Source organism: Myodes glareolus, chromosome 4, assembly GCF_982192425.1.
Source record: "Myodes glareolus chromosome 4, mMyoGla1.1, whole genome shotgun sequence".
Lineage (NCBI taxonomy): Eukaryota > Metazoa > Chordata > Mammalia > Rodentia > Cricetidae > Myodes > Myodes glareolus.
Window position 1 is genome coordinate 21,067,124 of NC_142029.1, and position 22,922 is coordinate 21,090,045.

At 44.4% G+C, this 22,922-nt stretch overlaps 1 protein-coding gene across 1 annotated transcript; it reads right to left on the bottom strand.

Moving 5' to 3' along the window:
• Positions 1-4,625: 4,625 nt before the first annotated feature.
• On the bottom strand, positions 4,626-19,344 carry Spesp1 (sperm equatorial segment protein 1). The gene is made up of 2 exons (XM_048423930.3): positions 19,166-19,344; positions 4,626-5,950 (listed from the first exon to the last, which is right to left on the bottom strand). Exons 1-2 carry the CDS (start codon positions 19,224-19,226, stop codon positions 4,806-4,808), a joined length of 1,206 nt encoding a protein of 401 aa, XP_048279887.3. The 5' UTR covers positions 19,227-19,344; the 3' UTR covers positions 4,626-4,805.
• Between the last annotated feature and the right edge of the window lie 3,578 nt (positions 19,345-22,922).

Consider the following 22,922-nt stretch of genomic DNA (forward strand, 5'->3'; position numbering starts at 1 on the left):
GAATGTGATTCAGGTGATGGAGTGCTTTCCTAACATGCACAAAGTCCTGGGCTGAACCCCTCATTTTTTAAATTAGGTACAGTGACACACATCTCTAAGAGGCTGGAGGATCAGAAGTTCAAGGTCATCCTCAGCTATTTAGAGCCCTCATGGCCTGCCTATATGAGAGGCCCTGTCTCAAAAAATTAAAAACTCACAAACCAAAAATTAACCTCACCTAATGGACAGCTCTAAGTACTCTATATTTTGCTTTATAAAATACACTAGGGATAATGATAACTTCTGATTCAGACATGCTGATGCAGAAACAGTGAAATGTGTTCTGTAGGAAAAAATACATTAATAAGTTTACTTAGATTTTCTGAGAGAATTTATAGCATTTCCTTCATAAAACAAGGGGCTGTTTTCGAAATCCCATTCTATATGATATGAAAGTAAATGTTCCAAGATATACATTGTTAAGACTGAAGAATTCAGGTTTCATTAGTCAGATATTTTAATGCCAATGAAGAAAAATGTTATATAAAATAACTTCCTGTAGGCTGAGGGATAGAGGCTTTTTGTCAACATCTTTTCAATAAAATTTTGGAGGCTTAAAATTACTTTTTTTTATTATGTGAAATCAAATAAACCAACGTACCCTGCCAAAATACAAACACGAATCAGGTGAAGCACTATCTCACACAGCTTCACTCCAATGTACACATTATCTCGGAAATACATGCTCTGATCCACTGTAGGAGGGGTGACAGCTCCTCAGCCACAGATGGGAATTCATTTCCTTGCTGCTTCCGGTCTGTAGTCTGCAGGCTTGGTCTGATAGAGAGCACTCTGACTTGGCACTTCCAAAGCCCTCCCAGAGCTGGGAGCTGTATGTAACACTGCTCAGAGCTGGGATGGCTCTGGGCAGGCGTGAAGGGTCCCACACATCTTTGTTTAAACCCCATGTGGCACTGTGCTTTATTTTACCTCCTTTTAGACTGTTAAGCCCAAACTGACAGTAAAATGCATCCTGTTTGTTCTCTTAGCTGTCTGCTTGCTCCACTCTTGGAAGGTGCCTAGGTCTCCTGTTGGAGACAGGAGGTGGTCTCCATGGACCACCTCACAATTACACAGCGCTCTCTGAAGCTGCACACCAGGCCACCTCTTAGTGTCTGCGATGTCCTAGACCCTTCGCCTACACTATCCGTCCTCCTAGCCAGCATTCCCACACTTTAACCCACTCTCGGCAGATGGCCTCCTCTTCTGCCTCAGATGGCCTTGAGTTTCGGATCCTCCTGTGTCTACCTGTCAAATGTTGAGCTTACAGGTGTGCATATCCTTGAATCGTCCCCTCTTTTTTTTTTTTTTTTCATTTCTCTTTCTTGGCAAACCTACAAGCCCCACCTTATCCATTCTTTCTCCTTCCTTCCTGCTCCACCCTCCCTGGCCACCTCCATCCTTTCTTTCTCCTGGCTTCTTGCCTCCCCCCCCCCGACAGTGACTTGCCTCCCCCTGACAGTGACTTGCCTCCCCCTGACAGTGACTTGCCTCCCCCTGACAGTGACTTGCCTCCCCCTGACAGTGACTTGCTATCTAATAGACGCTGACATTTTCTCCAAGTCTTGCTTTCGGCTATAGCTGCCACCTCTCTCGTTCTCAGATCTCAGTCGGTTGAGAATTTCAAAAGCTGTCTTTACATGTTTTATTTCTAGCTCCTTCAACTCATCCCTTTAATATGACTTCCTCTCCAACTCCATCCAAGACATTTTTGCACATAAACAATGGGTGATCTTATCTCTAATTTTTAATTTATGTGTGTATGTGTGTTTGCCCAAAGAAGGTATCAAATCCCCCAGAGCTAGTTACAGTTGATTGTAAATCATCCAACACGGGTGTTGACTCATCTCTCTAGACCTTCTGTCAACCTTTGGCTTCCATACACATATACACACAGATACACAGATACACAGATACACAGATACACAGATACACACACCACACACACACACACACACACACACACCACAGAAAGAAAAAGAGGAATGGAGAGAACAAAGGAACTGGAGGGAGAAGAAAGCAAAAACACAAACTTCATTCTGATGAAGCGCTTCTAGATTAAATCATCAATTTACCACCCCCTGCCCCAAAAATACAGTGTGAGTTAGACAGGTAGGTGGACCAGCAGTTAAGAGCACTGGCTGCTCTTCCAGAGAACACAAGTTAGTATTCCAGAACCCACACCAGGTGGCTCACAACTGCGTGTAACTTCAGCTCTAAGGGAACTGACACCCTCTTCTGGCCACTGGTGGCAGACAGACAGACAGACACACATACACACCACATATGCTCACATATACACATAAGGAAACGTAAGTAAATTAAGAAAATAGAGGACAGGAAAACGGTCCAGCCACCTATCCAGATGCAACGCCAAATCCACACTGTGATGCGATAGTACTGATGACCATTTTTCCAATAATTAAGTTTCAAGCTTTAAAAAGTGGAAAGAGAAATTAAAATTTAATTTTCAATGAAAAGAGAAGTCTGAGTCCAGTCAGGCAATAACAATGTGTGACCTTTATTTGATCTTGATTCATACAAAGAAACTCCACATCTCCCACTGTCTAATCACTTTTTAAATTTAAACATTGCCGAGATACCATTAACGCCACGTGATGATATTGTTAGGAAACATTTGAAAACTGTTCTTGAAAAGCTTAGGGAGCCGCACACGGTTCAAACTGGAGATGAAATGACTAAATTCTTGGGGATCTGGCCGAGCGCACAGGAAGTGGGGGGAGAGGGAGAGGTCTAGACACTACTGGCGTTAGAACGCGACTGCTCACACCGGCTGGTGGCTGGGTGCTGTCACCGTGTTACCGCTCACCTTTGCAGATGCTTAACGTTTTCCACAGCAGGTTATTTTTAAAACTAAACACAGTGAACAGCGGTTTTGTGAACCCAAAGCCACGCGATCACTTCACAGCACAGCCCTGTGGGAGTTTTCATTTGGCCCCTTTTCTTCACCCAGTCACACCCATGCGCTTAGCCCCTGGTTCCGTTTGCTCAGCCTCTAAACTGTCGCTTCATTTCACCTAATCCAGGTCAAAGCCGACTCGTGCACAGCTGCTGTCTACTTTGTCCTGCCTCGAAAACTGTGTGCCCAGAGTGTTGTGTTGTTTTAAAACACACCCCGCGTCTGACACAAACTTGATCACACCGGGTCCTTTGCTTCAAATCCGCAGATTGCTTCTTACCGACCACAGGATAAAGATGAAATAGTTGACACACACCATGAGACCTGCAAGCTGTTTTCTGACCGTATGTGCCTGCTTCATCTTGGAATGCTCTCTCTGGCCTTCCTATACTCCAAGCACTTCTTGAACCTGCCAGCCTCAACTTAGCTCAACATTCACACATGCTCTTCCTCTGCCTGGAACGTTCTCCTCCCCCACGCATATCTCACCTCTCAGACCTCCCCTCACATGCTTCTTGCTGAGGGTACTCTTCTCAGTATTCTAAATGAGGTTCGACTAGCTACCTCCCATAAGAGCTTGTACCAACTGAAAACTTAAAGCAGATGGATTTGTTCAGTAGCTATAGCTTCCCTGTTATAATCTTAAAGAGAGAGGAACATAGCTCTTCACTCTGTCCCCAAAGTCTAGCATTTTGTTTTACTAGAGGGTCAATAAATGTTTATTGATGTATAAATAGCTGGCTTGATGAATGAGCACTCAGTAAATGAACTTAAATATAATACTGGACATCATGGAATAAAACTGCACTTTCATTATAACATCAGACGGCTAACTTAGCTGCTGCTGGTCATACTTTGTAACATGTGGGCCGGCTTGTTGGGGTTTCTGTCCCGCTCGGTACCCCACAACCGGCAACTCCCAGAGAAAATCAATCACACAGAGATCTCTATAAGTTATAAAGCTGATTGGCCCATTAGGTCAGGCTACTTATTAGCTCTTATAACTTATGTTACCCCATTATCCTTATCTACATTAGCACATGGCTCAGTACCTTTTCCAGTGGGGCAGCTTGCATCTTTCCTCTCCAGTGGTCTGGGCAGAAAGGCAGAGGGAGCTTCCTGCTTGCCAGAATACTCCCAGTCTCTTTGTTCCACCTCTACTTCCTGTCTGGCTTTCCCGCCTATACTGCCTGCCTGGCCAATCAGCGTTTTATTAAAATATGATTGACAGAATACAGATAATTCTCTCACACCAATACTTGGTATCAAAAGATTTGTAACTCTTGAATGTGTTTGTATGCAAGTCAAGAGAGGGAATATGAGGGCGACCTCATTACAGATCCAGGTCGGGGTCCCTCATAATGACCCAACTACTTGACCACCAAACAGGATGTGTCTCGGTCTATCACCCACTTCCCAAGGAAGCAGCCTACATCCAAACCCAAGTGCTTCTGATACCCGCCTTGAGTGTGTGCTCTGCGTACAGAAAACCCAGATGGTCTGGAAGGGGATTCGAGACCGCAAGCGATTATTTAAAACTGGCCGCATCACACAGCGCTCACCGTCTCTAAACACCTCTAGTCAGGAGAACCAAAGCTGAAACATTTTAGAGACTAACTCATCACAACTTGTTGAATTAATGAGGAAGAAAAAAACCCCCACAAACTCATGAAGCATATTTTTATTTTAAAATTGTTAGGTTTTTAGTGCATATGAAAATATTTTATGACATGAAACATAAGGGTGTTAGCACATGGAAGTATAATAGAAAGTATTTTAGGCAACTTTTGAAATCACTAATATGCTTATTTTCCTGTGAATGAGCCCTTTGCTTAAATGAGTTTGCTCATGGGACATCAAGGATATTTAGGATTTTCATATTATTGCTTAACAACTTCCTAATAAGGCGTTGCATTCCTACCTGATCTACACATAATAGTTTTTTCAACACACCAATCACGACAGTGGCCTTTTCTCTCAACTCTGATGGTATACGCTTAGTATTCAAATACTCGGGCAACTTGGACCTGGAGTTGTACAGCATGTTGATAACGGTTTCCATGTCATCGACTGACTCGCTGATGTCTCCCTCCTGGAAGACGCGAGAACTGTACATCTGTTCTAACTTGTGCTCGGCGGCTGTGGCCAGGGCCAGGCTCCGTTTCAGGTACTCCTTGGAGGCCTTGATGTACTCCTTGTACTCGGGGTTGTTGCTGTCACCAAGAGGCCCCCGCTGAATTTCTGCATTAATATTGGAAATTTTTCTCAAAATGTCCTCATATCTCGGACTCAGGGAGTGGCGTCCAGGCATGTCTTCGAAGTCCTCGGTTTCCGACTGGCCTGAGAGCTGGGGCACATCCTCAGAGTCTGTGGAGCTATCTGTGTTGCTGGTGGTTCTGGTTCTTATGGTGATGTGTGCAGTTGCCGACCACGGGTGGGAAACCATGGATGACATACTCTGGATGTCCGTTTGCATTCTGTTTTGCTGTGTGTCTGACTCTAGCTGGTTGTCTAGATCTGACTCTTGCAGAGTTTCAGGCTCCAGCTCCGACTCTGACTCAGGTTCAGACCCTATCATCGGCCTAGACTGGTGTTCTGATTCCGGTTCCAGCTCCGGCTCCGGCTCTGGCTCTTCTGTCTCAATATACGGTTCATCCGCGTGTAAAACAACAGAAACGTTATTTGGCCGGATGGACCAGAACGCTGTACTTTTGGTTTTTTTTCTCCTCTCTATTCCCAGCGTGAAGCCACGAGAAGGGAAAGTTGTCTTTTCCTCGCTGCTGGGCCTGATCAGACCGTCGTTCTCAGGGGTAACTTCATGGGTGTGCATCAGATCAGGCGAGGACCTCGGTTCTGCAACTTCCACAGTTCCTGAGGGCTTTGACTTTTCCCCAGAGCCCTGATCCCTGGTGGGAACACTCATTATCAGGTTCTGTAAAACTTGTACATAATGATTCAAATTCTGCTCTTCATCAGGCAACACAGTTATGGCTTGAGGGGAAAAATAAAACACACAGTAAGTAATGTTTATTACATATGACACAATGACAGAATCGGCTAATCTCAGTTCCTGGCCTATGCTAGCACTTAAGACAGAAACCGGGAACTCGGCTTCCCTAATAGCAAGGAAGGGCTTTCCTAACAGCAGGCCAGCACTCACTGAAAATACACAAGGGGAGCTGGACATGGGTGCCCTTTCCTACACCATTTTGTGTTTGTTTTCTCATATAGTTTATGATTCATTGGGCAACTTATTAAACCAACATCCTTGCTTATGTTGTCTAGCCCTGCAAGGAACTATGATGGGTTTATACTGGCTCATTGGAGCCAATTATTAAATTTTTAGGAGCCAGATGTTAGGTAGACACAATTAAAAATTAAATTTTCTGAATTTGCAATTGTATTAAGACAAAGATAATAAATATTCAAAACTCCTCACTTCCTACTTACCCTGTTTTGCTATTAGTTGTCTTTTGATTTGTTTTAAGTAATTTCATCTTCTCTTTTATTGACTTTTTTTTAACTGACAAAATAAAAATCATATATTCGTGTACAACCACACTTACTCTGAGTTTAGAGTTTCCATGTAGGGAAGACTGAGTAAAATAAACACAGACCAGTTTGGGGAAACTGACACTCCCACGCTAGTCTCTGCTCTCCCACCTTCCAGTAGCATGATTTGGGGTATTTTCCTGAATATTTTTTAAACAAACAAAAAAATGTTTGTTCTTTTATCTCAAATAAAACAAATGTAATAATATTTTGGTGATAGGAGGCTAGAGAGCTGTCTCAGCAACTTCCTTCGCCAGGACCAGAGTTTGATCCTCAGAACAGCCCCTCCAACACACACACACACACACACACACACACACACACACACACACACACTAATAATTCAAATATCTGATCACTGCTCAAATTTTTCTGATTCTTTCAATTTTTTTTTCTGTTCAAGTGGTTCAAGTGATACATTTGGTATTCCTCGCTGCCACCTTTAATTTATTTTTGTTATGTGTGTCAGCGTGCTGAGTACAGTGACTGAGCCATCATCCCTCCAGCCCCTGAGTGCAGTGACTGAGCCATCATCCCTCCAGCCCGAGCGTTACCTTTTAGAAATGATTGTACTGCTGTTAAGTTCCTTTACACCCTTACACTTTAGTGAGTCATTCTAAACTGCTTACTGGCAGAATTATACAATGTCTATAATTTGCTTCTAAATAAACTAAGGACAAGAATTTAGGAAGAGGGACAGGGAGGTTAGGAGAGAAGGAATATGAGCAGCTATATCAATGATGCAAGATTAATCAAAGGATCTATTATAAATGGAACTTTTGTAACACTATTTCTATTTCTGTGTATATTTCATTTTTTCTATAAAAAGTTATTTCTAAAATTTTTGAGAAATTTTCTTTTCTAGGCAACTAGAAACAAACAGTTGGGCTAACCATGCCCAACCTAAAATGTGCAGTCAGCGGAGAGGCAGAACAGCTTTGCAGAGGGCACTGCCTGGAAATTAGTCTGGGATGCACTTGATCTTCAATAAATTAGCTTGTCTCTTCAGACTAGCAAATGGGATACTCAGGTAGCTATTAAATAAGTTAGGATGCCAAAGAACAGGAAAAGGAGGTGCTCACTGGATGTGATTTCTAAAAACATCTCAAGTACTTATTATCCTCCTCTGCCGTTACTCTGGAAACACCAAAAAGCCTGTTTGTGGTTGCTTAGCAACAGAGGCACCCTACCTCCTACCTTGCTTTTCTTCCTTGTAAATGCACCCTTGGGTCTCTGGATCATTCTATTCTTGAATCCATCCCCTCCCCTCATGCTTCCTGCCTCTTGTTTTTGCCCTTCCAACACATCTATGCATTTCAGACTGGCTTTCTGGGTTCCACTAATCAGGACCATTCTTGCAAATCTTGCAAATTCTTGCAAAATGAGTCCTATAAAAAATGTTTGCAGACAAGACCGGAGACGGATCGCTTCCAGTGTCCCTACAGACAGCCCTGGCCACCGTGAAATTCTGTTCTTCTCCATTCTACAGGAAGTCCTAAATTTGAGTAAATTGTCTAATTCTTACAACGAACAGATCGACCCACTAAAAGCTGAGTCACTTTTTACACCTTGACAATCTCCTGTGGTCTACCCCAATACAACATAGCTGCTGTTTTTGCCACTTGGATAGCTTACCTAAGCTAATAGAACACCCCAGACCATGGAAGGTTAAGAAGCCCTCTAATGCTGTGGACACATAGCAGTAGGTGAAGAAGGTGCTTGCCCCACAAGCATGAGGACCAGAGTTCAGATCCCCAGGGCCCATGTAAGCTGTTGTGGTGGTGTCCCAGTAGGGAGGTAGCGATAGGAGGATCCCCATGGCTTGCCACCAGCTAAGCTTGCAAATCAGTGAGCTCCAGGTCGAGGGAGAGACCCTGGCTCAAAGAAAATAAGATGAAAAAAAGTAAAAGAAGACACCTGATGTCGACCTCTGGCCTCCATATGCAAGCCCCCTGGCACACTACAAATCCGTTCACAGGCACACATGTGAACATGTGTGTTGTGAGATATTTGTACACTATGAAGATGTAGCTGCTGTAATTTGTGTAATAAAAATCCGAATGACCAATAGCTAGGCAGGAGGCATAGGTGGAATTTCCAGAGAAAGAAAGGAGGGGGAGAATCTAAGTAGACAGGAGATGCCAAGGAGAATGGGGGGGGGGGGGTCAGACATGCAGAATGAAAGGTGGAAAACCACATGGTAAAACATAGACTGACAAAAACAGGTATAAGAGCTAGAGGGATAAGCCTAAGATAAGGCTGAGCTTTCATAATTATTAAGTCTCTGTCTTATTATTTGTGAGCTGGTGGCCCAAAGAAAAATCCAGCTATGCACACATATCCCTCACAGGGTAAGATATCAGGATACTGCTCCAGGACCTCCTCAAAGCAGCCTGGGAGTCTGAGGTTCTGCAAGAAGCTCAGCTCTGAGGGTGCCAGAGACAAGAGCCAAGGGCTGCTAACAACTGTGTGGATGAAAACAGCTGAAATTCCGAAGGGTGCAATCACTGCCATCCCCGGAGCCATTGGTGTGTGCAGGTGCCATGTCAGCGGAATTTTGGTAAAGAGGAAAAAGAGGCAAGGCATTGGTGGTGCACGCTGTTAATCCCAACACTCAGGAGACAGAGGCAGGTAGATATCTGTGGCCAGCCTGGTCTACAAGAGCTAGTTCCAGGACAGGCTCCAAAGTTACAGTGAAATCCTATCTCAAAACAAAAACAAAAAACAAACAAACAAACAAAAAACTTTTTTCAGGGGTGTAACATGATCAAAATCTGTTACATATATGTTAAAATTGCTACAATGGAATTCTCTACTTTGCGTAATTAATATAGATACTAGTTTAAAAAGAACTAAAGTATATTAAAACTCACTTAGGTTTATCAAGAGGTATTATTTCTACTTTAGAAATAATACTACTTCTAAAGCTGATTGTGACGATATATGTCAGGAGTTTTGTTTTCTGCTTTCTTTAACCTCTCCCCCCCCCCCCAAGACAGGAGCCCACGCTACCATGCTAGTCTGAACTGTTTAGTCAAGGATGACTTTGAACACCTGATCAGTCTGCCACTTCCCAAGTGCCGGCATTGCATGTGTGAGACTCCAGGTAAACGTAACTTTTAACAAAAGCTTTTGTCTTTGTGTGTGTTCCATTTGTTTGATGATTGTGTGAATTTTTTACAGAATGCAAAACCAGGAAGTAATTATATTCAATCCACCTGGATTCTGGAGTTTTGCACATCAGTTGACTTAACATTTGAGAATGAGATTTCACTTGAAATATATTATAAACCAAATAATGCCACAGAAAACAGCAAAACAAAATATACAACATCATATCATTACAAAGGCTATCCACAGTTTCTCCACTAAAACAGGCTATCCACAGTTTTTACGATTTTGCTGGCTTGTTTGTTTGAAACAGGGTATTTCTACACAGCCCTGGCTGTCCTTGAACTCCTTGTGTAGACCAGGTTGGCCCTGAACTCACAGTTTGGCCTGCCTCTGGGATTAAAAGTGTGCTCCTTCACTTACAGATTCTATAGGTTTTTAACTGTTCTAATTCTCTGATAATCTGTAACAGGAATTAGATCTTATTTTGACACTAACTTGGTACATTTCCTGATATTCTTAATTATAAACCTATAAAGTAAAAAGTTAATAATGTGTATTTATCTACAGAATTGTAATATTATCATCATTATCATTATTACTATTGCGATTATTATGTGTATATGTGCATGATATGGGTGGGGTGGAGACACTTGTGCCAAAGCCCACATGTAGATGGAGGTCAGAGGGCAACTTGGTGGAATCCATTCTCTTTCCATTATGAGGCCTCCAGGGATCGAACTCAGGTTGCCAGGCTTGTGTACATGGCAAGTGCCCTTATCCTCTGAGCCTTCTTACAGGTCCTTACCTACAAGTGTTTTAAAAAAAAAGTAGCCAGGCGGTGGTGGCACACGCCTTTAATCCCAACCCTCGGGAGGCAGAGACAGGTGGATCTCTGTGAGTTGGAGGCCAGCCTGGTCTACAAGAGCTAGTTAAAGAACAGGCTCCAAAGCTACAGAGAAACCTTGTCTCGAAAAACCAGAAGAAGAAGTAGAAGGAGGAGGAGAAGGAGGAGAAGGAGGAGAAGGAGGAGGAGGAAGAGGAAGAAAGAGAGAGAGAGCAAGAGAGAGAGAGAGAGAGAGAGAGAGAGAATGGAAGAAAGAATAAAGAAATCTCTCTCCTTTCCTAAGAGAGAGAGATTTTTTACACAGCCTGGGAATAATACCCTCCAGAGCATTGTAAATGGAGCACTGATACATCTGGATACAGTGAAAAATTAAGACAGACTATCCCATAATTCCCTTGGTGCCCTACTCAGATGTTGACATAATTCATTTTGGTACCCTATTTTCAAAATAGTTTTGTTATGTGTTGGTGTGGATGTGTGCACGTGTGCAGTGCTGGCAGAGGCCAGAAGAGGGTGTCAGATTCCCTGGAGCGGGAGCGGCTGGAGGCTATGAGCTGCTCCTTATGAGTGCCAAGAACCCAGCTCCAGTCCTCTGAAAGCACAAGATGCTCTCCTAACCTCTGAGCCACTCCTCCGGCCCCTACTTAGCTATTCTTGTTTATTAATAAAGTATATTGTCTCTTCCCAAAGCCTCTAATAAAACAATGTATCAGGATTTCTGCTTCTATGAAGATAAAGGGTACTGTTCCCCTCCTGTTTCTATTAGGCACAGAATAAAACCCTGCGCAGTTGTACCTAAAACCTGCCTGAGGAGAAACTAAAATGTAGGGACAAGAAAGCTGACCAACAAACAACTTCAGGAAAGAAAAATGATGGTCTCTGGGTTACACATGATCCACAATGGTAGAAGAAGAATCTGGAAACCCAGAAACACAAATATGTACAGATTTTTTTAAAAGGGTGAGGTGCCTGGAAATAGCTTAGTAGTTAAAACAGTAGTTGCTCTTGTGGAAGACCCAGGTTCGATTCACGGCATCCACATGGTGACTCCCAACCTAACTCCAGATCCAGGGGATATGATGGCCTCTTCTGGCATCCTTAGGGTGTACATAACTATAGGCAAACACTCTTACACATACAATTAAAAATAAACCTTTTAAAGAGGAATGGTGGGGTATGGAGGTAGACAAGCAGATCTCTATGAATTTGAAGCCAGCCTGGTCTGCAGAGTGAATTCCAGGACAGTCAAGGCTACACAGAGAAACCCTGCCCCAAACAAACAAACAAAACACAAAACACCAGGACATACCTATACTCCCAGCACTTGGAGGTAGAGACAGAAGGATCCGAAGCCAAGGTCATTTGAGGCCAAAATGGGCTGCATGAGACCCTATTCAACAGCAACAGCAGGGGCAACCAAAGCAGCACTAAATAAACTTGAACCAAATGAAACACAGCAGAATCTCAGAAAGAAATAGAAGATATAAAAAAGGACCACAGTGATGGCTTAGAAGTTACACATGTGAAGAACACGATAGCGGAAATGAAAACATCTCAAAGGTGAGAGGTGAGACTCAACAGCCACATGGAGGAGACGGAAAAAGGCTTGGTGAGCCGTGAGACAGGCTGCTGGTACAATCTGAAAAATAAGGAAAAGCAGGAAAAAACGACCAGAGTCCCTTACTGCTCTCGTAGAAGATCAGGCTGGGTTCCCAGAGAACACACAGTGGTTCACAGCCATGCACGACTCTAGTTCAGGAGATCTAAAGCCGCTTCTGACTTACATGGGTACCAGGCATTCACATGGTATACATACATGTAGGCAAAAGACTTACATGTACACAATCAACTAAATTTAAAATTTAATGTTAATAAATATGGAGAGTGATCAAGAAAAGACACTTGACTCCACCTCCATTCCACACACAGGTGCACACACACCCACAAACACATATGCACACACACACACACTGACAAGTACATATAACACTCACATATGCAAAGCAAGAGATAAACGACTTACCTTTGGGGGGAACTGAATGACAAGTTTAAGTTTAATCTGAAGTCATGAGGTTGGAAGGAAATATTATATATTTTATGAGTGCCAGCAAAAGTGGGTGAGAGGAATAATCAACCCAGAATTCCACATCCCAGAAAAAGATCTCTTGGGGATGAAAGGACAGCCAAGGAGAAAACAAGAGAAGCTATCAGAAAACCTACCCAAAAGAAAGATGGCTAACTGTAGATCCCAGAGCCAGGTAAAATGGCTCAGTCGGTAAAGGTGCCTGGTAACCTGTGTTCAAAGCCCATGGCCATCTAGGAAAGGGTAGAAGGAGAGAACCAACTCCATTAAGTTGTCTTCTGGCCTCACACACGGGCTGTGGCATGCACGCCCATAACACATACACACAAGATAAAAATAAAATGAAATAATCGATGCATTTCCCCAAGAGAATGGAAACGTCCAGGAACACCAGAAAAGAGGGCGAGATTAAGAGAGAGAGGAACAGAGTGGGTGTGCACAAGCCACTGTCCTCTCGAGTTTTTCTAACTGCCTGACTGCTGAAGCAAAGTCATCGCGCTCTCTGATGTGGCAGCTGGCGCACATAGAGGAAGTACTTAAGGCAAGCGTGCTATGAAGCTGTACGGGGTATGAAAGGAGGTACAGTTTCGTCCTGGTTGGATTTTGTCAGCTTGACACAGCTAGAGTCATCTGGGAAGAGGAAGCCCCCTTTAGGTTTGCCCGTGGGACACTTCCTTGGCTGACGGCTGACGGGAAAGGGGCCAGCTGCTGTGGTCGGCACCATCTTTGGGCTGGTAGTCCTGGACACTTTAAGAAAACAGGCTGAAAAAGCCAGTAAGAATTCCTCCATGACTTCTGCTGCCTCCAAGTTTCTGCCTTGAGTTCCTGCCCTGACTTCCCTTCATGGCGGACTGTGAGCTATAAGATGAAACAAAGCCTTTCCTCACAGCGAGAGAAAGCAAACCACGACAGGCTTCTGCTGATAAGATAAACACACACACACACATACACACGCACACACACACACACGCTACATCAACTATACAAAGAAATTATAAAAACACCAAACCAACATAGAATTTTTAAAAAGCGTATCCTTCAATATGAAATGGATGTACCTGTCTATGTGCTCAAAAGTGTTTTAAACACTAAAGCTTTAAAGCCAAACCAAGTTGATAATTTCAATACATGGTTTGATATAAATGTCTGGTGAGTTTGAGGTTGTAGTAAAATATCACATATAACACTGAAAACTTGGTAGCTCAGTATGAAGAAAAAGTTGATTTTTGTTTTGTTTTGTTTTGTTTTTCGAGACGGGGTTTCTCTGTAGCTTTGGAGCCTGTCCTAGAACTCATTCTGTAGACCAGCCTGGCCTTGAACTCACAGAGATCTACCTGGCTCTATCTCCCGAGTGCTGGGATTAAAGGTGTGAGTCACCACCACCCGGCGAAAAAGATGAAATTTTAAATTCACATAAAGGTGCAAAAATTGGCCAGGTGGTAGCGGCACACGCCTTTAATCTCCTTTAATCTCAGCACTCAGGAGGCAGAGGCAGGTGGATCTCTGTGAGTTCGAGGCCAGCCTGGTCTACAAGAGCTAGTAGGACAGGCTCTAAAACTATGGCGAAACCCTGTCAAAAAAAAAAAACAAAAAACAAAAAACAAAAAATTTTCACTGAAATTCAGTGAAATACACCTGGCTTTTTTATTTGAGGATTTGTAGGTTGAGGAGATGATTCGCAGGTAAAAGCTCACGTGCAAGTGTGAGGATCTGAGTTCTGGTCCCCAGTGTGTGTCTTTAATCACAGTGTTCCTATAACAAGATGGGAGGGGGACACAGGAGAACCCCCATTGTTTGCAGTGGCGAACAAGAGCCCTGCTTCAGAGCGGTGGAGGGCGAAGACAGCTAAGTTTATCTACTGACTACCACACACACACACCGTGGCACCTATGCAGCTGCACACGTGTGTGTACATGGATGTATGCACACATGTGCACATGCCCCCCCACAATGAACTTATACATCTTTACTTTGTCCTTCCAACCTTGGCACAGGCACTGTTGATGACACACCCAAAAATCTAACCAGAAGTTTTATATTCTAATTATTAAGAGAGTCTTAACACCTGCAAGCACAAAAAACACGGGTTAGCCTTATCGTCTAAAGAACTCGTGTACATGGGACCAAAACCCAATCAGCCATCGCTTACTGGTCTACGAAAGCTATTTCCAGGACAGGCACCAAAGCTACACAGAGAAACCCTGTCTCAAAAAACAACAACCAAAACCAAACAAACAAAATCCAACTTAGTATCTTTGTGTGCTTCATGATGTATTCATGTTCATAGGCTCAAGTCTTCCCACACAGAAGACAGGTTTGCTCCAAGTGACTCGTCCTGCCCAGAGAACACTGGCAATCACTTGCAAAGTGATTCTTGGAAACCGGCTGCCATGATTTAAAGGAACTTGGAGGCTAGACAGAAAACTCAGTTGGGAGAGTGCTTGCCTAATATGCATGAAGGCTTGGGATTGGATCCCCAGTGCTGTGTTAGCTAGGTGTAGTGGCACACACCTATAATAACCAACATTTGGGAAGTAAAGGCAGTGATAGCAGAAGTTCAAGGTCATTGTTGACTATGTAGTGAGTTCAAGGTTAGCCAGAGCTTCATGAGACCCTGTCTTAAAGATAAAATGGACAGGAGGAATGGGGACAGAAAGTGTGTGTGTGTGTGTGTGTGTGTGTGTGTGTGTGTGTGTGTGTGAGAGAGAGAGAGAGAGAGAGAGAGAGAGAGAGAGAAAGAAAGATTGAAAATGAGAATTCACTAAGAGCAACAACATGGAAAAAATAGGTCATCTTGGCTCTTTATGTCTCAGCTGTTCTGGGTATGCAGATGAAGGAGGACATCTCAGCTGGCCTGGTAAACCATGAAAATTATGAGCTAACAAGCAGGGACAGCCTCGTATAATTTGTTTCAAGCTAGAGAGATGGTCTGGCAGGTAAAAGCACTTGCCCTGCAAGCTTGACCTGAGTTCTTTCCCCAAACCCACAGGGGGCAAGGAGAGAACTGCCTCCTGCAAGGGGTCCTCTGACCTCAGCACACAACCTGAGGGACATGCAGGCCACGCCCATATGTGCACACACACAACTATAATAATGAGAAAAAGAGGTAAACAGGATGTTTCTATCATGGCACATTAATAGAGACAGGCCACTGAAAGCGCCTGCTGTCCTGCTAAGATCACTCTCAAGACATCCCCCACTTATGTGACATGCTCCCCATTAATAAACAGCGTCAGAACACTCCACCTGCAGGTCTGAAATCCTCCCAAGTGTCACAGGCTTTGGTACTGAAACAGCCAGATGTGAACTTGCAACATTGTAACCAAGTAACTTGGAGCTTTACAAGGTCCTTGAGATAAATCTGTTTTTCTTTTTGTATTTTTGTTGACAGAGGTGAGCATTATTGGCTGCTGACTTAATCCTCCCTCACGGTGTTCTTAAAGACAAAGGGCTTCCTAAGAACAGAGATAGAGAAGACTCACATATTCTTTGTGTGTGTGTGTGTGTGTGTGTGTGTGTGTGGGTGTGTGTGTGCGCGCGCGCGCGTGCATGCGCCTGCCTGCATGCATGAATGTAGACCCATGCCTTAAAGCCCACTTGGAGGTTAAAAGACAACTTTCTAGAGTTTTAGTTGCAGTTTTTCTTCCACTGCGGAGCCTGGGGATTGAACTCGGGTCATTGGGCTTGTGTTCACTTATTGAGCCATTTCACTGGCCTGATTTTATTTTTTGAGACAAGCTACTATGATAACTAAGTCATGAGATGGACCTTCCCCAGCCTCAGAAAGGACTTAGCGAGGGCTGGAGAGATGGCTTAGTAGGTAAAGTGTTTGTGAAGCCCTGGGTTCTATCCCCCGAGCCCATGTGGAAAAAAGCCCAGTCCAGCAGTTCATGCTGATAATTCCAGCAAGAGGGTGATGAAGGCAGGCAGATCTGTGGGACTCACTGTCCAGCCAGCCCAGCCTATTTTGCAGTGAGAGACCCTATTTCAAAACAAAACAAAACCACGTGGCAAGCAACCGAGGAACAAGACCTAGGGTTATCTTCCGACCTCCACACGCATGTGCACAAACACACAGAGCAGTTACATGTGAGGTAGCCAAGACATCCGCAGGTGCATCTTGGCAGCTGGGTCCCTTAACAGTCAAGATGCCCCTCTGAGGTTAAACTGCCTCCAAGCTTCAGAAAGGTTGTTCTCACTGCATCAAAGAACAATGAACCAAGGCATTTCCCCACATGCCTGCAATAAAGAAGGGTCTTCAACTGCTTCCTCTTTATGGATGTGGAAAGAAATACTCTGAGAGATCCCATTTACCATGATTGGAGAGAAAAACCTTACCATGTGGATAAGCCATCTACCTCATAAATATTCATTAAAAATCCACAATACAGAACCCACTGTGCAGCTATGCCCTTTGGGAGATAGCCAACTCCAATCTCTCTTTCTGGGGTGCTTTGCTTCATTTAACACACTTCTATTTACTGTTGGTACCTTTTGGCTGGCACCCAATGTGGGGTAACTGAATCCACAGAAAGCCTGAGAAAGCTTGTAAAAGAATAGAGTAAAGCATGGCTTCTTGGTGGCAGCAATTTCTCAGGTCTACTTTGCTTGCTAGAGGCAAGCAAGCGCTCTCATCTGAGAGAGGCTTCCTGACTCAGCTTTAGCTGCAAAACCTTGCAGCTCTTTAAAGAGGTCCTGCCACAAAACACTTAAATGTTGTTGATGACAAGCTGAACGCATTCTTTTCAGTTTTCAGCTGTAGCAGGAAAAAAGCTGTGCTGTTTTAAAATGCCGGCTATCTGGGCTGTCCTGCCAGAACAAACTCTGACTCTTTCAGGCAGGCAGTCCGACTGAATGTGGTCTGTGAGCAGAATGTTGCAATTTGCTTGCTGGCAAGGACCTTGAAACACCATAGAGTTGTGGCAGTGAACACAGCTCTGGCTGGTATCTCAGCTGTGAGGCTGGAAAGCTAAGGAATGGGCTGGATCTAACTGTCAAAGCCACAGCTTTAGTCCTACCCATTAAAGACTCACGTGGTCAGAAAAAGAGAGATATGCAGTAAAGAAAGATTCAAAGACAAAGAGAACCTCTAAATGGTTTACAGTGTGTTAAAAATATATGCAGGCTAAAGTTAAAGTCATTAAAAATAAAAAATAAAGAAAGGGAGAAATAGGGTGTGGTGGTACACACCTTTAATCCCAATGCCTGGGAGGCAGAGGCATATTGACCTCTGTGACTTCAAGGGACAGAGGTAGAGATTGACCTCTGTGACTTCAAGGTGTGGTAGCACGTGCCTTTAATCCCAATACCTGGGAGGCAGAGACAGACAGATCTCCGCGAGTTCAAGGTGTGGTAGCAAACACCTTTAATCCAAGCACTGGGGAGGTAGAAACAGGCAGATCTCTGTGAGTTCAAGGACAGCCTGGTCTACAATGTTATTCCAGGACAAAGATATACAAAGATCCTGTCTCAAAAAGTAAAAGTAAAAATAAAAACAATAGAGGTTAAAATAAAGCCACATAAAGATGGAAAATACACAGAGAATCTTCATACTATATGCTATTATGCTCTCTTTAAATTGTTTGATTGCTGAGGAAGGAGCAACAACTGCTAAAAGACTTTTGTTTATAAATGCTGCTGAACTAACCCAAGATAGGAATTTTGAAAATACCTTGGCTTCAAAACTAAAGTCAAAAGGTATGTTTCTTTGGAGAAGAGATTTTGCTTTTGTTTCCACAGAAAACGAGAGACTCTGGATTTATTCAGAGTTAAGAATAATCACCTTTGACCAAGGGAGGCCACCTAAAAAATCTCCGATAAAAACAGATGGCTCAGATGACAGAGGTCTACATCCAGAACTGATCCAAGACTGCTGCCTGAGATGATCGAGACTCACAGGATACTCCAGTCATAACTTGATTATAACTCTAAATTTTCTTTAGGTCCCCTTAAGACTATCAGCGCCCCAACCAGCAGGAAGTAGCCTGAAATACTGCGCCCACATTCCCAACAAATGGATTATGGGTATTTTCCTTTGTTTAAAAAAAAAGAGAGGGAAATGGTGCGGGAAAATTATCTGTATTCTGTCAATCATATTTTAATAAAACGCTGATTGGCCAGACAGGCAATATAGGCGTTTATATGGCTAAATTCTTTCCTTCCAGAATCCCAGAAGGAGACATATCCCTCCTCTCATCACACATTCCCTTCCAATTTAACTCAGGGACCAGTCAGCCTTTTACTGTCAAGGACCAGATAGTAAATATATCAGACCTTGCAAGCAGAGTTGTGCAGCAAATCCTTAATTGCTGTTCTAATGCAGGAAAGCAGCCAAGGCCAATACATAAAGTAATGACTGGTTGCATTCCAACAAAATACGAAGTGTTTGAGTCCGGACTGCAATATGTCACCGGTTTTGTGTCCTGGGCAGTGAACAGTGCCACCTAAGGGGTGTCCCCAGCCTAAGAAGGGGTCACACCAAGTTCAGTCTATGAGCTGAGCATCCTGGGGACAACAGGCGGAGCAGGATCAGGACTGGAGTGTCGCCCAGGACAGAGGGCGGGAAGGTGCAGGAAGAGGAAACACCTGGATCTCAACCCGGCCCATCACTCACTTGGATACGCCAGTAGGGACGAAGGCCATAGCCACAGCACAACTAGGACCACGGGCTTCATGGGCGTCGTTCACAGCACTCCGCCATCCGACGGGAACGTCCTGGGCCCACCAGGCCGGGGTTACCTCAGGGCCCGAAAGGGGGGGGGATGTCAGCGGCCTATCGTCCCACGTCAGGGCCCGGGCGCCCCCGCAACGGTTGCCAAAGTGAATGGTGGGGGCGGGGCGACCGCGTGAGTTGCGCGTGCGTGCTGGGACTCGGCAGGTACCAGGAGTGGCTCGGTCTGCTGCTACAGGTGCTTAGGGTAGAGGCTGAAGAAACTTGGCGAATGGCACGCTATGGCACTCCCCGGCTGAAAACACAGCTGTTGCACAGAAGTAGGTGTCTGATGGAAGAGATGGCCTGGAGATTACACAGAGCCAACGTGGTGGAAATCGCTGCCGAAGCCCCAGTCTGCCCCAAAGGAGATGGGAGTGGGGTCAATTGCATTAAGGCTTAGAGGTTCAGATTAGTTGCAGGAGTGGTTGCCGGGGTGGGGTGGTGGAGATGAATGGAGGAAGAGGTAGGGACATTGCAGACACCATAGGGGTTTTGGTTGTCATTTTGATTTGTAATGATTACATCCTGTTTTTTTTTTCTTTTTTTCACCCCGCCCCCTTTTTTCTTTTTGATTTTTCGTGACAGAATTTATTTGCATAACAATCCTGGCTGTCCTGGAACTCTCTTTGTAGTCCAGGCTGGCCTCTGACGCCCCAGCAGGGAGCATTGGGAATAAAGGCATGCACCACCATGTGGGGTTACATCCGGTTTCTTTGACAACAGCTAGAGTCTACAGAGAAAGGTGTAACTACAAACAGGTAGTGTAAGAGAATTAGTCTAGGTCTTCTCTGCCCCAATCCAGACCGGCCAGGAACTCTACCCACCCAAGGATGACCTTGAACTAATGATACTTCTGCCTCCACCTCCCAAACCCTGAGATTAACAGGAGCCACCACATATGGCTTCTGATGTGCTGGAGATTGAACACAGGGCTTCATCTAAATTAGGCAGGCACTCTGATGAGTAAACTACTCCCCAGTCTCAATAAGAGAACTTCTTGGAGTAACGGTCATGAGGCCACTCGGTTCTACATGTGAACTAAAATCTGTGGAGCTGTCCTTTTTCTGTGTGATCAATCTTTAAAATTCACACGCAGTCACATCTCGGGCTCAGAAACAAGGAACTAGATTTTAGTCTGAGATGCTGCAAGGGTCTGAGCTAAGGGAAGCGGGGGTTGGGTGAGCACCGTAGACAGCTTCTTTTCCTTGCAGAGACCAGCAAATGTTGAAGAAAGTGAGAACGGAGGCAAGACTCTAGTTAGGAGATTTGGGGATACTGTTGGGGACCTGGACTTCTGGTAGCAGAAGATATGGAACATATGGACATATCTGAGAGATGTTTAGAGTTAAAACCAAGGAGATCATTCTGAGAGAGGCGGAGACAGGCTCAAGGGTTGAAGACCAACCGAGGCTACATGGGACCCCATCTCAAAGCAAAGATTAGGGGGGTGGTTTGTTTAAATATGGAGAGAGTATGAGAGGATGCCCTGATTTCTGGTAGATCATTTGGGGATTTGATGTACACTTAGAACTGGGGAGGAGGATAAGGAATTTTGTGCTCAATACTGTTATGGCAAAGTGGACTTGGAATCTGTAAGCAGAGCTGGTATATTCAGAGAGGAACTGGATGTGTGCCAGGGAGAAAGCTGAGGTGGAGGCTGAGTTATGAAAGGCTTGAGTATCTGCAAGCAGAGATGTCTGAGGTAGACCAAGAAGGATGCAGTTAGAGCAGACCATTGGTCCTAGGACAGAAATAGGCAGGCTAGAGAGGGCACAATGCGGTGAGTGCACAGGAGTCCAGAAAGGAGAAGGGGTGGTGAGGACCCCAAAAGAGCAAGACATGTCATGGGGGAGCTTCGGACTATTAGATGCTTCTGAAAAGACAAGGCAGGGGGAGGGAGGAAGGAAGGAAGAGAGAAAGAGAGAGGCAGACTGACTTAGGGTTAGCTTTAACTACAAGGCCCTTAACAAGAACAGTTCCAGTGAACTGGTTTGGAGAGAAGCCAGGCCATGCTGCGTCAAGGGATGAGCAAGAGGTGACAAAGTCATGACAGCTTGCCTGGGACTGTTTCAAGCCTGGTTCGTGAGTCTTCGAGGCACTCCAGCAGTGTGCAGCCCAAATATAGCAGCATGCTGGAATCAAACAGTTGGGACTATTTGGAAAGCAACTTGGAATATGTAACAAAAGCAGTAACATAATATACACACTGTGATATAAATTCTATAACACAAATTTAGGGGGAGAATTTAGGTCCCAAGATAACCATAGCTTGCAATACAGAGACAGTCAAATCCAAAGAGGATATGGACTGAAGTTCCCTCACTTCTCCCCATTCCCATGATGAGAAAGGGGTGGAACTTTTGAGAGATGGCTAGATCATGGGGGTGGAACCTTCAAGCATGAGATTAGTACCCTAAAACAGAGACCCAGAGATTCTGTGTGAGACATGGGAAATCTAGTCATCTGGCAAGAAGCTGCCACCAGACATCAAATCAACTTTCCCACCTCCCAATGTTTGAAATAAATTGTTTAAAGCACCTGGTCTGTGGTGTGATTTGGTACAACAGTGTGGACAAACTAAACCAAGTAAACCAACTTTGTTGGCTAGAATAGTATGCAGCCGGGGGCTGGGGGAGTAGCTCATCTGGTAAGGAGCTTACTGTATGAACATGAGATCTTCGTTCTGTTCTTCAGCATCCATGTAAAATTAAGGTGTGGTAACTCAGTGCCCAGAACCCCAGCAGTGGGGAGGTGGAGGCAGGAGATCCCTGGAGCTTGCTGGCTAGCTGCTCTAGAGAAACTGGACAGCTCTAGGCTCAGTAAGTAAGGCAGAGGGTGACTGAAGAAGGCATCTGATGGTGTCCTTTGACCTCCATGTGCTTAAGTACACATATGAATGCAACACACATATTTATGTGCACACACACACATGAAAATATAAAACACACACAGTCATGAGGTATGCTAAACCATTCTATTTGGTTTTCGGGGCGTCAGGAGGGGTTCTGCCTACTCCCTACTGCTGTCTCAAGCTAAGATTTTCCTTACACTCCTTCTTCAAATGGACACAGCACATCTTGAATTCTCATTTACTGTATTTTTTTTCCTTCTCTTAACCCAATAGATTGGAGTAGACCTGGTTAGCTAGAAACATGTGTCTCTAGAGGAAGAAGCACACCCAGAAGATCCTTTTCCGTCATCACACACTGCCCAGGGACAACACCATATCCTGGTACAAGTGGGTCACTGAGTTCCCACTATAGCGCCTGCCTACTCAATAGCGATGCATTTTTTTTTTCACACCCCATACCTCAGACGTCACTTCCAAACCTCACTTGGTCCAATGCTTAGAAAAACAATTCAATCTCGATACTTACAAAATGAATACAGCCATGGCTCAGCAGGTTAGAGCACTTACTATTCTTCCTGAGGTCCGAGGTCGGGTCCCTGCGCCCACATTAAGTGGCACACAACTAGTCATAACTCCAGCTCCAGCAGGGGTACGCGGGGCTCTGCAAACACCTACACACAACATGTACACACAGGCACACATGTAAAAATAAAAATAATCCTTTTTAAAAAATGAGTACACGCATGAATGAATGTGTCCCCCTCTTGTTGTCTTACCCTCTTACATGACATCCATGTGAGAGACTGG